This window comes from Protopterus annectens, chromosome 4.part0, assembly GCF_019279795.1.
Source record: "Protopterus annectens isolate FY-2018-M chromosome 4.part0, PAN1.0, whole genome shotgun sequence".
Taxonomy (NCBI): domain Eukaryota; kingdom Metazoa; phylum Chordata; order Ceratodontiformes; family Protopteridae; genus Protopterus; species Protopterus annectens.
The window spans coordinates 673,024,896-673,038,111 of record NC_056733.1 but is presented as its reverse complement, the minus strand read 5'-3'; the positions used below and the strand labels follow the sequence as shown (position 1 = coordinate 673,038,111).

Sequence of the window (13,216 nt, the reverse complement as noted above, 5' to 3'; positions counted from 1 at the left end):
ATAGAGGTATAACCAAAAGAAGTAAGGGGGCTGAAGGGAGGGTAACCAGGACTGCAACAGTGAATACACTCGAACATCTACATTTATGGTTAAGTGTACACAACTGTACTATGTTCTTCGTGTTTCACTGTTGCAGTCATCACATTTTGTAGATTCCCAAAGCTAATGATGGGAGGAGGAATTTAGATAGCATTAGGACCAGCCATAAGGCCCTGCAAGACTGCAGTGGCAAAGCCAGCTCTGGATTTAGACTGGTAGATGGTAATGCTTGGTGAAAGTATGTACAGAACTCCAGGTAGCAGCTTCTAGGATGTCCCTAGTAGGGCACCACTGAGAAAGGCTGCAGAGGTAGATGCAGTCCTGGTTGAGTGGGGTCTGATCCCCTATGGGATACGATTTCCATGGTGCTTGTAGCAGAAATGAATGCAATGGCTTATTCATTTGGAAACTGTTTGTTCTGAAATAGCCTTCCCCTCTGCCCCTGCAGCAAATGCCACCAGCAGTTGCTCAGATTTCCTTTGAGGTTTAGTCCTGTCCAAGTAGAATCAAAGTTGTCTGTGCACATCTAGGGAGTGCAGTATCCGTTCCCCTTTGTTCTGTGGATAAGGAAAGAACACTGGCAAATGAATGGACTGAATAAGGGCCACACTGGATACCACCTTGGACATGAAGGAGGGATTGGTCCTGAGGGACACCTTGTCCGCATGAAAGATGATGAAAGGCTCCACTGCCATAAGGGCCTGTAATTCAGATACCCTTCTTGCTGAAGTGGTTGCTAAAAGGAAAGCTGTTTTCCAAGAAAGGAATTTTAAGTCTGCAGTAGCAGCTGGCTCGAAAGGAGGAAGAGTGAGTTTCTCCAATACAAAGTTAAAGGTCCCAGGCTGGAGTTGGAGCTCTCCTGGGTGGTCGTAAATTTTTGGCCCCTCTGAGGAACTGCCTGAGCAGTGGATGAGAGAAGAGGGGAGGTTCTGTGTTATAATGAACTGAAATAGCCGAGGCGTGAATTTTGATGGAGGAGAAAGACAGGCCCTTGTGAAGCATCTCAGTTAAGTATTGTAAAATATGAGGTAAATTGGGCACTGCTGTGCTCATCCCTTGAGAATGGTTCCAGGCACAGAATCTTTTCCATTTTTCAGCATAAGATTTTCTAGTACTAGGCCTCCTTGCCTCTAAAATGATATCCATCACTGGTTTACTGAGGGATGGTAAAGGAGACATTAGGTAATTAGCCAGGCTGATAGGTTCAGTGTGTGAAGCTGAGGGTGCAGAATCTAGGTTCAGTGTGTGAAGCTGAGGGTGCAGAATCTTGGTTCTCCTGCTGAGACAATAGTGTAGGAGTCTGAGCCAGGTGCCATGGGGCCAACAGTGACACTGCGCAAGAGGTGGTGCCAGTGTTGGCGTGGCCAGTCTGGTGCAATCGAAATTGTCCTTGGTTTGTCTTGTTTGATCTTTAGAAGTACTTTGGAGGGCAGAGGAGGAAAGGCATAAACAAAACCTAAGGACAGAGCATCCACTTTCCAAGCTTATTTGTGGGGAGTCCTTGTGCAAAATTTGTCCAATTGATAGTTCTGGTGGGAGGCAAACAGGTCTATATCTGGGCTCCCCCATTTGCTTATCAACATGTTGAAAATCCTTGGTTCCAGTTTCCACTCGTGTGGGTCCATGAGGTTTCAGCTTAGTTCGTCTGCCAGTGTGTTAGTTTTCCTGTCAGGAATTGAGCTTGTAGATGCACTTGGTAGCTCAGGGCTGTGTTCCACAATGCCATGGCTAGTCTGCAGAGGGGGTAAGAATGGGTACCTCCTGCTGGTTTATGTGCTACATAACAGTGGTGTTGCACGTCTTTACCAGTAACTGTCCTTGAAGAATGTGGTCCTTGAAGGCTGTCAGAGCATTCTGTACAACTACAGGCCGAGGTACCAGAATCTAGTAAAGTGAAGTAAGAAAGGAAGATTTAGTTGGCTGGCTTTTTTTTTTTTTTTTTCTTTTTTTCATTCTGTACAGCTAACATTACTTTTTGATTGAAATGCAGGTGCATTTGACAGGAGTTCCATTTGCCCTGAATACACTTCCCTGCCAGGTGAGCCCCCCCCCCCCCATACATAGTCTGATGCATCTGTTAGGGTTTGGGTGGCAGGGAGTAGTGTGAATGGTAGTCCCTTGTTTTGGTGGCAGGCCTCTGCCCACCAAAAGAACTCTAGGCGTAAGCAAGGTATGATGGGAATCATTGCTTCTAGATCCTGAGAATGTTGACACCATAGGCTTTTTAGATAACATCGTGGTTTCCTCATATGCAGTCTTGCATATGGAATTCGAAGAATGCAGGAGGCCATGAAACCTAATGCTTGTAGTATTTGCCTTGCAGATAGCAAGGTTTTTGTGGCCATTTGTTTGAAGTAGGTTGTCAAATGAATTTGTTTCTCTGGGGTGAGGAAAGCCACCTGGGAACTTGTATTCAAGCTTGCTCCCAGAAATATAATTTGACAGGGTACCAGCTGTGATTTCTTTTCATTTATGGTGTACCCCAGACAAGTTTGCACCCTTTGTACAAAGGCCAGATGATTCAAAAGTATGTCCTGGCTTTCTGCCTGAATTAGACAATCGTCCACGTATGGGTATATTTGAATATTTCTTTGCCTGCAAAATGCAATGACTGGAGCTAGGCACTTTGTGAATACGCTGGGTGCAGTAGATAAGCCAAAGGGCAGTGCAGAGAACTGATAGTGCTTGTAGCCTGCTTTGAAGTGTAGGTATCTTCTGCAAGATTCCCTGATTGGGATATGTAGGTATGTTTCCTTTAAATCTAGTGTTGCCAACCAGGCGTCTTTGTCTAGCATAGGCAGCAACTGGAGAAGAGTCAGCATCTTGAATTTTGGAATCACCAAAAAGGTGTTTGGAGTAGACAGGTCCAGGATAGGACGCCATGAATTGTCCTTTCTGGGTATATGGAAAAGTCTCTAGTAGAAACATTGTCCCTTTTCCTCTTCTGGTACCAACTGAATAGCCCCCATGCTTAAGAGGGAAAGCACTTGCTTTTGGGCCTCTGCCCACTAATTTGGGGGTAGATCCGGCCACCCGCTTGGTGTTGGTAATGTGTGGAAGTGAAATCTGTATCCCTGGAACACTATATTTAAAACCCATTTGTCCTGGGTAATGAGTTCCCAGTTCTTTGCATGAAGAGCAACCCCCCCCCCCACCCCAAAGGGGCAGTCAGTTGAGAAGTGCTTGGAAGTTTTAAAAAGAAGTCATTTGGACAGTTTACCATAGGGAGGCGTTTTATTACTCCTAGATTTGGAAATGGAGGCCCCCCACTGCTTAGTCCGGTATGTACCCTGGGACTGAAGCCTGGGAGCTCTGCTGAAACTGGATTTGGACCGAGAAGGTCTGGGAAGAGGCAGGAAAGGACCAATTCTTGAAAGGCCAATGCCTACTAAACCTTGGAGGTTGTACTTGTAAAAAATCTTTAAAAGTTTGCATAGATTTAGCTTCTTCCTCCATCTTTTTAAGAACTTCTTCTGCCTTGGTGCCAAACAGGCGGTCCTGGTTTAAGGGAGCATCCAGTAATTCTGCTTTAACATGATCTAGCAAGGATTGCTTCTTAACCCAAGCATACCTTCTAAGTACAGACCCAGTTACAGCAGCCCTGCAAGATGCCTCTAGTGAATCAAAACCACATTGCAAAGTAGGTTTTCCAACTTGTTCAGCTGAATGCAGTAAATCCTGTAAATCCTTATTTTCAGCACAATCAGGAATCAACATAATTTTCTATTTAAGCAATCCAGTAATATGCTGCCAATACTTTAACATATGAAACTGGCAGTTTAAGGCCCTAATGGCCAAAGTTGCAGAAGTGTATACCTTCTTACCCCATCTATCCAGCGCCCTGGAGTCTCTATCAGAGGGGGAAGGATTTTTTTGTAGTAGCTTTAATACCCTTGGGTCCCCGTGAAATGGTCTCAGGATCTGCAGTATGATTTTTAAAAAGGAACTTGTGAGAGTCAAGGACCCGCACCCTGTAATATCTATCAGGTTTCTGGGAGCAGGAGGTAGAGAGTCAGGGGCCAAGCTAGATTCCAAAAAGGCATCAACAATGTCTAGTACAGGAGGTATAGCTAAAGGCCTGTGCAGGGGCAGAGTAAAAATCCCCAAGCCTCTTTTTAGAATCAGAGAAATCCTGACTTCCCCAACGAAAATGCTCCCTGAAAGTATGCAAGGTTTCACCAAAAGAGAAATCCTCTGGGGGGGTGGGGTAGCAGAGGGAATAGAGTCCTCAGCATCAGAATCCTCATAGGTAGATAAGGGTAAATCCTGGTCATCAGAGGAAACAGAAAATTCAGAATCCTGGTCAGAAGTATCATAAGCAAACTCAGTCCTAGGTCTCTTAGAGGGGGAAGGCTGGCTTCCCCTGATTAAAGTAATAAGGTCTTCAGCCATTGTTATCATTTGATTTTTAGGCATATAGGCCTGACCATGTGGTCTGGGAATCAGTTTTCTAGGCATGGTTCAAGTTTTAGGCCTTGAGGAAGAAGATGGCAAGTCAGTAGGCCTGAATACACCCTCAGAAGCCGTTGCCTCCACAGCGGCTCCGGACCCATCCAAGGTAGAGACATCCACAGATTCCACAGTTGAAGCATCTCGTGGCATACCGGACACTGAATGGGTCTCAATAGAGGCTTGCAAATCTGAAGTAGCGTGTATCAGGGGCTGCAAAAGCACCTCACTGAGTACTGGTGACTGGCTTAGGAGAAGCGTCGTCGGCAGCTTTGGACCTAGGCGGCCTGTCTCTATCTTTATCTTTGCGTTTTTTTTGGAATGTTGTTAGTTGGATGGCTTACCGAAGACATACCAGGATAATTGAACCGAGCACCAAAATATTTAGAAGCGAAAATATACTGACGACGGATAGTTCGTAGTTTAAATAAGGCACAAAACCAACAGCGAGGTACATCGTGGTCTGTAAGCAGATAAGCCAAATGTGATGACTGCAACAGTGAAACACGAAGAACATCATCTTTAATATAGAATTAAATCCACAAAGCTTTCGGGACGGTATCCCTTCATCAGTGTATATTGATAAACAATTGTCCTCCATTAAATTTTGTATATTCGTAAACCCGGTTTTTGCAAGTGGCACGTTTTGCTTTACCTTTGACTACTTTTGTGTGGTTGCCTATTTCTTTTGTGTGTCTTACTACTGAAATGACAGGACTTGCAATGCCAAGTCCTGAAATGACAAAGACCAAACAAACAGGAGAACAGCAAGCATCAACCACTGATTTTCTCCTTTAAACCTGGTATGCAAAAATTCCTTACCCTCCCGAACTTGTAATAAATACCACCTCAATAAAAACTGCAAGAAAAGCTTGTCTGGGTTTTTACAGAATGGTTTGTCTCACTGACCTTCTTCCCCTTAATTTCAATATATACCAACTCAGAGATAGCAATAATATTTTGAAAAATGTTGATCTTTAAATCAGTACATTTAAATCTACATTTTCAGACATTCAATCTCCGCATTCTGGGATTTGGCAAGTCAAACAGTTACCCATGTGTGCACACTTGTATGAGCAGATTTGCAGTGTGGGGTGTCTGGAATGGTCTGTACTGTAAACGTCTGATGCATCAAGCTAAACTGCATTGCTACAGTCATTATTTACGTCGGCGGTATAAGAATTCAATAGAGTGGTTGTAACTGAAGGGCACATCTATGTGTGTGGGAGGTCCTGCAATGGGTTGCACTGCATGCACCTGACAGCAGCAAGCTGAATTACATTACTAGAGTTATTATTTATGTACTTATTCATTTGATCACAATTAGACAATGGAGGTATACTAACATCAATAAAGTGGCTGTAAGTGGTGGACACAGCTGTGTGTGGAGGGAGCATTACAAGGAGTTGTAATGTATGGATCTCGCAGCAAAAAGCTGAAGTGCAGTAACATGGCCATTATTTATATATTTATTCATTCATTTGATCACAATTAGTCATCTGAAGTGTACAAAGTCAATGAGGTGATAGTAACTGGTTGACAAGGAATACATCTGTCAATGAAACTGAATGAGCCTTGCTGTCATTTGATTACAGTTAAACTGTTCATTTTGATGAAGCTTGACAGGGTTGGAATGCACCAGAGTAAAATAAGCTGAAGTACATTACTGTCACCATTTTTTATTTGATCACAACTGGTCATCTAAGGTACAGACAGTTAAGTAAAATGTCTACATTAAGTGGGTACCAAGGCAGTCTATTAATCAAAATAAGTTAAAAAAGTGACCCGACTCCAGCTGTGGTTTGACCAATGTTAAACAGTTACTGACCTGCCATAATATAGCCAAACTCGTTCCAGTTAGCCCTACCCATTCAGTTTCTTCCTGCACCTCCCTCCGCTTTGAAATCACCAGCTGCTCAAACATTTCTGGTTCCAAAGCCAAGCTCAATGAGCTAGTGGTCACTATAAAGGACAAGTATGCTGGCATACCAGCAGGGAACCACGATGTAATACTACATCAGGGATTCCTTGCCAGAGAAATATCTTGTACAGGAAACCATGGGGTAACCCTGAGTGAAAGTAACTCATGTACAAGGGCTGCAAACAATCACTATTATCATTACTGAACTGGACTGTGAACAGGCAAGTTAAGCAGTCATAACATACATTACATACCTACATAAACGGATTCACTTCAGAAGCTCGAAATACTGAAAACTTGAATTTCAGTATCTCGAGCCCAAGAAGTGGAATCCACAAAACAACAAAAACTAAAAAACGCAAAATTTAAAACCTCGAATACCGAAAGTTTTGAATTTTGCGGTTTTACCACACACACACACACACACACACACACACACACACACACACACACACCATCACTCTACTACATGAAAGCAGGGGCAAGCCCGCCCTGCACCCCCATGTGGGGGGGCTGGGTCCCCCACACCACCACTACTTAAATATTCTCACTCCAAAGTTGCGCTACATACAAACACACACAAACCACCACCACAGAAGCTACTTTCACTTTGCACGCACACACACACACACACAAACACACACACATCACAGCAACAAAACACACTGACACACCACAGCCCCTACCCAAACCCCTTAACACACACACACACACACACACACACACACACACACACACACACACACACACACACTTACTTGAATACAGAACCATAGCGGAACTTTAGAGCACGAAATTCAAAACCTCCGGTATTCAAGGTTTTGAATTTCGCGCTTCTAAACCTTCGCTATTATGTGGATGAGGCTTCTTGGGCTCGAGATTTCGAACTTCTGAAGTGAATCCACATAAACATATATTTGGGAACAAAATTTTTTTTGGGGGGGGTGAAAATGAATCGGAAACTACACCATAAAAATGGCTTACTGGTTGCCATCTCTTATCCCCAATATATAATAAGGGTGACAGGAGTTCAAAATGGTTGCATGGGCAAGGCCGTCAGGAAGGTTAGATGATTATGGGCAGAATGGGACAGAAATCATCAATTTTAATTAACTGGACTTCACTCAATCCAAACTTGATGACAGATGACATATTAAGAATTAAACAGTACACTGGCTGCCCTAACCAAGTCAGCAGAGCCACTTTTCAAATGTATACTAGGAATGGCTATTCTAACCACATATCTATGCAGCTTTTCATTTACAAAGCCATCTATGCAGCTTTTGATTTACAAAAGCACAGTACATGTCATTTGTACTTTAAAATGTCAACTTCTGTGCGACTTCTTGAAAACAAAATAATATTTTTTCTTGAAAGACAATAACAATTACTACTCAAATGAGTTGTAGCAATCCATTTAACACATGAGCTGCAACAATATATTTAACGTGGTATAAATGGCCCAAATGCAATACTGCTTTCTTTACCGAATGTAAGCACCAACCTGCCAGGCAACTGTACCTGGGATTTGTCTGCATAAAAATGCTCACATCTCTGCTTGGAAAGAGACCTCTGGAAATTACTGAAATCATGCATGACTAGAGTTATCACACAAACATCAATGCAACTTAACCTCTTCTTCATTTGATCAGACAGTACCATGAGTGCCAGCAACAGCTTGAGAGGAGAGACTTACTCTGTGCCCAGCCTTAGTGGAATGAAGTGGTTGATTGCAGACAAGAGGATGAGGAACAGATGAGACATGATCAAAGGTTAAATAAAAAGAAGGCAACAGAAAACAAATTAGCAAAATTATTAGCAAAATGAAAAACAATGGCAAATCATAAATTATATGGACATGTTATGAAAACAAGAATGTTAACTGTATATTATCTTGGTAATAAACAGCATGGTTAATGTTAGGGAATTGTGTCAAAATGCTTTCTACCAAACTATTTAAATATTGTTGTACCAAACAATTTAATTTAAATATTGTTCACATTTTGAACAGTTTTGGAATCTTATTTTTCATTCAAGCATTCTGAAAACTGAAGTACAAAACTAGCTAGCTATTCAGAAACACAATTCTCCAAGACATGTACATATGTACCAAAATGCAAGCCTTTCTAATCATTGTACAAAGTCTGTAAAAACTAGGTATTCAGCCAGGTTACAAAATAGCCACATACACATTACATATATATATATATAAAATAACGCACACACACCACATAAAACTTTCTGTAGCAAAACATTTTAAGTGAGATTCTGAAATAATTTATTGATTGCATGTCAAAAAAGTGTTCCAATCATGTAAATCAACTCATTAAATTATTGTAGCAAAAAAAAATTCAAGCAAATAAAATCAAAACCAGTGTTTAGTAAACTTCACAGCCCCTAAGTTTACTGCAAAAACTGAACTATTAGGTAAACAAATTCCATTTTCTGTCTGCACACAGCCCACTGTAAAGTTTACCAAATACCTAATAAATACTAATGTATTCCTTCAGAAATCCTCAAAATACTGCTACACAATTCACAGCACTGCTTTTAATGCAAAGTGAATGCTAAAATCAAAACTAACCATATGACATTTTCTACCTGTTGCTGGCATGCAATATATTCTATACAGTGAACAATATGCGTACATGAAAAGTTCTGAGCTGGAAAGTTTTCTATGAACACCTCAAAACTAAAGTGTATTGCGTCTTTCGGCTTTTCCCGGTTAGGGGTCGCCACAGCGGAACTCTGGTCCTCTAATGATCAAAACTAAAGTGTATACTGTAGTCAAAAAAGTGTTACTGTTTTGTGCAAATTAATCCTTTTATATTCTCTGTGTACTGCACCATTTCAAATTTTAGAGGGCTCCCAACATATTGAAATAATTATCTCAATGACCCAACAACAACCTGCCTAAGACAAAGTCTGTAAAACACAGTCTAGTAAGAACATCAGTTTGACAATAATTCCACATATACATCTTGCAGATTTAATCACTTGCAAAATGTAACCTCATAAGATTACAAATAATACATTAAAAAAAGCTTGTGTTGAATTTTTTTAAAAGGATTGTAAACAAAATGTATCAATATGGTGTCATAGTTTAAAGGTCCCATGTGACAAGTGTTATTGTAAAACTGAATCAGATTTTAATATGCCTTGGAGCGTGTATCCCTGTTGATGCAATCTACATAGATCTAAAAAGACCTTTCAACTCCATTCTACATTACAACTCAATTGAGTAAATTTAATGCAAATCCAGCTGTACTCAAAACTGGTTAACTAACAAAACAATTACCGTTAGAAATACAGAATCTTTATCTTCCCTTAGATTAATGAGATGTGGAGTGCTCCAGGGTTCTACTGAGCCATACTTTTAGTGTGTTTAGTACCTAAATACTGTTTTATAAATCTATATGGCAAAAACACAGGTAGAGTTTTGCAATAAAAGAAAGCACCTTAAAGAAGGACCAAAAGCTGTAATAAAGTCCCAACCATTGCAGAGGCCAGCGATTCTGACTACTGTTATTAGACCACCTACAGTGTTATACAAATCAATAGATGTCTCACTGTGAACAAAACACCTTCATGGTTCATCTGACAGGTATGGAAGGGCAACTCTCATTCTCCTATGACAGAAAACAGTAGTGTATACAGTGATGCCCTTCGACCTGTTCAACTATGCTAGAGTCTCCTGCATTATGTGCAAAGTTGCATCATGAGCGGCACAGTCTTTCTCAAATGGGACAACATGAACAACCTTTGCAACTACAGTGGAAGGGTAGCTAGTTTCCATGAATTCAACCTGGAATTCCTGATCACAGCAGTTTGTGGATTATTTACTCTTAAAACAGTGGGGATGAAATCAGTGGAACTGGTCACCACTAGACTGAATCACACAAAATTTGAAATGGAAGTGATGAAAGCCAAGGGATGCTTTGGTGCACAGCCAAGTGACTGGGTGCGAAAATTCCGATATTAGCTTCCTGGGATACAAAGAAAAGCTACATCTGAAGTACAAGTCCAATTTTAGTAGATTTAATTTTTCAGTTCTAATCAATACATCAGCTTGCTTCATTAATGGCCAGCTTTCAGATGTAATTACCCTATCACCTTACCTTTTCAGTCCTTGTATAGAACCTTTACTTATCAGCATTATAAACTCTGGCAGAGTGAAGTAATCAACTGTGGCAGCAACAAAAATTAACAGTTTGAAGATTTGATATTCTGCCTGACGAATTACTCCACCTTCCACTTTCTATAACATCTACACAAATTGTACTGCAAGAGATAAACAGTCAGTTAAATCTCAAATTATATACAATACTGTAATAAACCCAGTAACATGTTATCAGATTAAAAAGGCTAACTTCCTTGTAAATAACAACTCTGTTATACAACCACAACCATGTCAAGCAGCAAATACTTGAAGACCACACATTCCAGTTCTTAGAATGAATTATTTTATTTACATCTTGCAAAAAGCACACAAAAAACAAAGACATGATGAAACACCTAGCTTAAATGTAGCATTTTGGCAAGGTCCTCAAGAGATTTTTTTTACAAATTTTACCTTCTGACAGCATACTTTAATTTCTAAAAACATTTTCCAAGTTGAGGCACAAAAGGCATTAAGAATTTTAAAGTGGGGAAAAACAAGAATAAGCTGTGAGCTACGGAGTGACAAATGAAAGAAGATTTTACTTCATCTTTTGCCAAAATACAAAAAAAGGTAACTACTCAAAACAAGATTAGTCCAGCATCTTGTTGTGACTAAAATTATCATCAGTATTGTTTTATATAATGATGGCTAAATAGTAAGTTCAAAACAAGATTCCTCCTGGTCCCCCACATGGGATCTATATGCTCAAGTCCCATAAATCTCAGTAGGAAATACCATCAAATTTCACAATCTATAATTAACAATGCAAAACTCACTTGGGAGTTATATAATCCTACAAAAATCTTTCTTATCTGACAAGGTGTGACCTTACTGCGAAATCCAAATTTAATAGCACTTTGACTTTGGTTGCCAACAAATGTTGCTCTTTTCATTAATCTGACGAGAACAGCAATACACAGCATTTTTAGTCAGTTCTTATGATTATGTTTTTCGGCTTTTAGTTAGGGGTCGCCACAGCGGAACTCCAGTCTGCTAATGATTGGCAGTAGATTTTTACGTGCTGGCTTGCCGGGCCTAACGCACAACCTTCAACGAAGGAACGCCCATTCACGCATAACACCACACAGAAGATGCTCTAACTGAGAATCGAACAGGCAACGTCTAACTGTGAGGCGACAACGCTACCGCAGCACCACCACCGCAGTACTCAGTTCTTATGATTATATTAAATTCAAATGTCTCCAAAGATAGTTTGGATAGTAACCTAAATAACTACTGTTTTTAAAATTACAGTAAACTGTTTTTAAATTACAGCAGAGAGCTGATTATCCGAACACAGTCTTCAAAAGTTTTCTGAAAGGAAAAATCATAAAGTCTGAATATGTAAACATTATGTGTATTCACTAGTGCATGTTTTTTGAGCTTGTAGCCTGCTTGTGTGTGAAAAATATTCTTTATTGCCCAGTGGAATCGCTGAATGGTTGAAAAGTATATTCCCTGCATGCAGAAAAAACAAGATTTTAGAAGTTTTTTTTATCTGTTTCAATTATATGTTTGATTATCTGAACTACACTAGGTCCCAATTAGTTTGGATAATTGTCTCTCTACTACACTGCAAATACTTACTATTGGATTCCTATAAGAATGAGTAAGGCCCAAATACTGGGAAGAATTCCTACACATTCCTAATTACTTGTTGATCACATTCGAACTTCAATAAGGCATAAAATGTAACATACACTTCAAAAACTGTTTTAGTAAGTCACATTTTCCATGTTATGTTATATAGTAGCACCCTTGCCACCTTCAAGGTAAACCTAGATAACTTGATGTGCAGCCTCATATCCTCCCCTGGTCTGATTAACATTGCCCTCCTTGAGGCAGGAAGGTGAATTTGAATAAGGGTTATTGAGTAGACTTGTAAAAGTCTGTAGACCGACTGCCATGAACCTATTACCCTAAGATTTTCTATACACAATGCATAATTAACTATAATTCTTAATCTTACAGTGAAACTATTCTTCTTTGGCGACAGACATTCCCTGATATATTAGCCAGACAAAAATTATTTCTGCATACTGTAAACATATTTTAAGGGATTACAAATATGCACAAAGAGATGGGAAACCCTTATCCGACAGATTATATTGCTACAATACTATTCCAGCCAGTCCCAACTAAGTAATTCTCAACAGATCAACATACTGTCACTTTAGTGAGAAGATGGTTATTCTTGCCATTTTGGCATATGTGCCACATCTTGTCAAATATTATATTACGTACAAATGGGCAAAAAGAAAGACCTTCACACACTTACGGCCTGGGTCAAAGTAGAGTTGGAGTTTATGACAGAAGCAAAAACAATGCCCATCTTTTATACACTGTTTGTTGATCCAGACCAAACATGCCAACTTGCAAGATGTGCATGCAACTGAATTAATAATTTTGTTTGTTAGAAAACTCTAAAGAAACCAGTCAATATTAAAGTCCAACATTTAATCTACTATCTATAAGCTTCAAGTACAGATTTCTTCGCAGTCTGTACTTGGACATGCTCTGCACACATTTGTAAAGTTTCTGCATTCTTAAACCCATCTTCATACTGTGGCTGAATGCAGCCCTAACTGTGGCCCAGATGATGAGAGTTTGATTAGCAGCTCATGGTCTGGAATAGTCAGGCATGA

The 13,216-nt window shown here is 40.1% G+C and overlaps 1 protein-coding gene across 3 annotated transcripts in view; it reads right to left on the bottom strand.

Annotated features, from left to right (window-relative positions):
• The window catches only part of VPS29 (VPS29 retromer complex component), a 138,137-nt gene that overhangs the window by 94,240 nt on the left and 30,681 nt on the right, over positions 1 to 13,216 (bottom strand). The window contains exon 2 of one of the 3 annotated variants that reach the window (XM_044068640.1): positions 8,106 to 8,117. The exons of 1 other annotated variant lie outside the window; for it this stretch is intronic. In XM_044068640.1, coding sequence (XP_043924575.1) covers positions 8,106 to 8,117 — 12 coding nt within the window. One more of the 3 variants, XM_044068642.1, reaches the window with a different exon arrangement.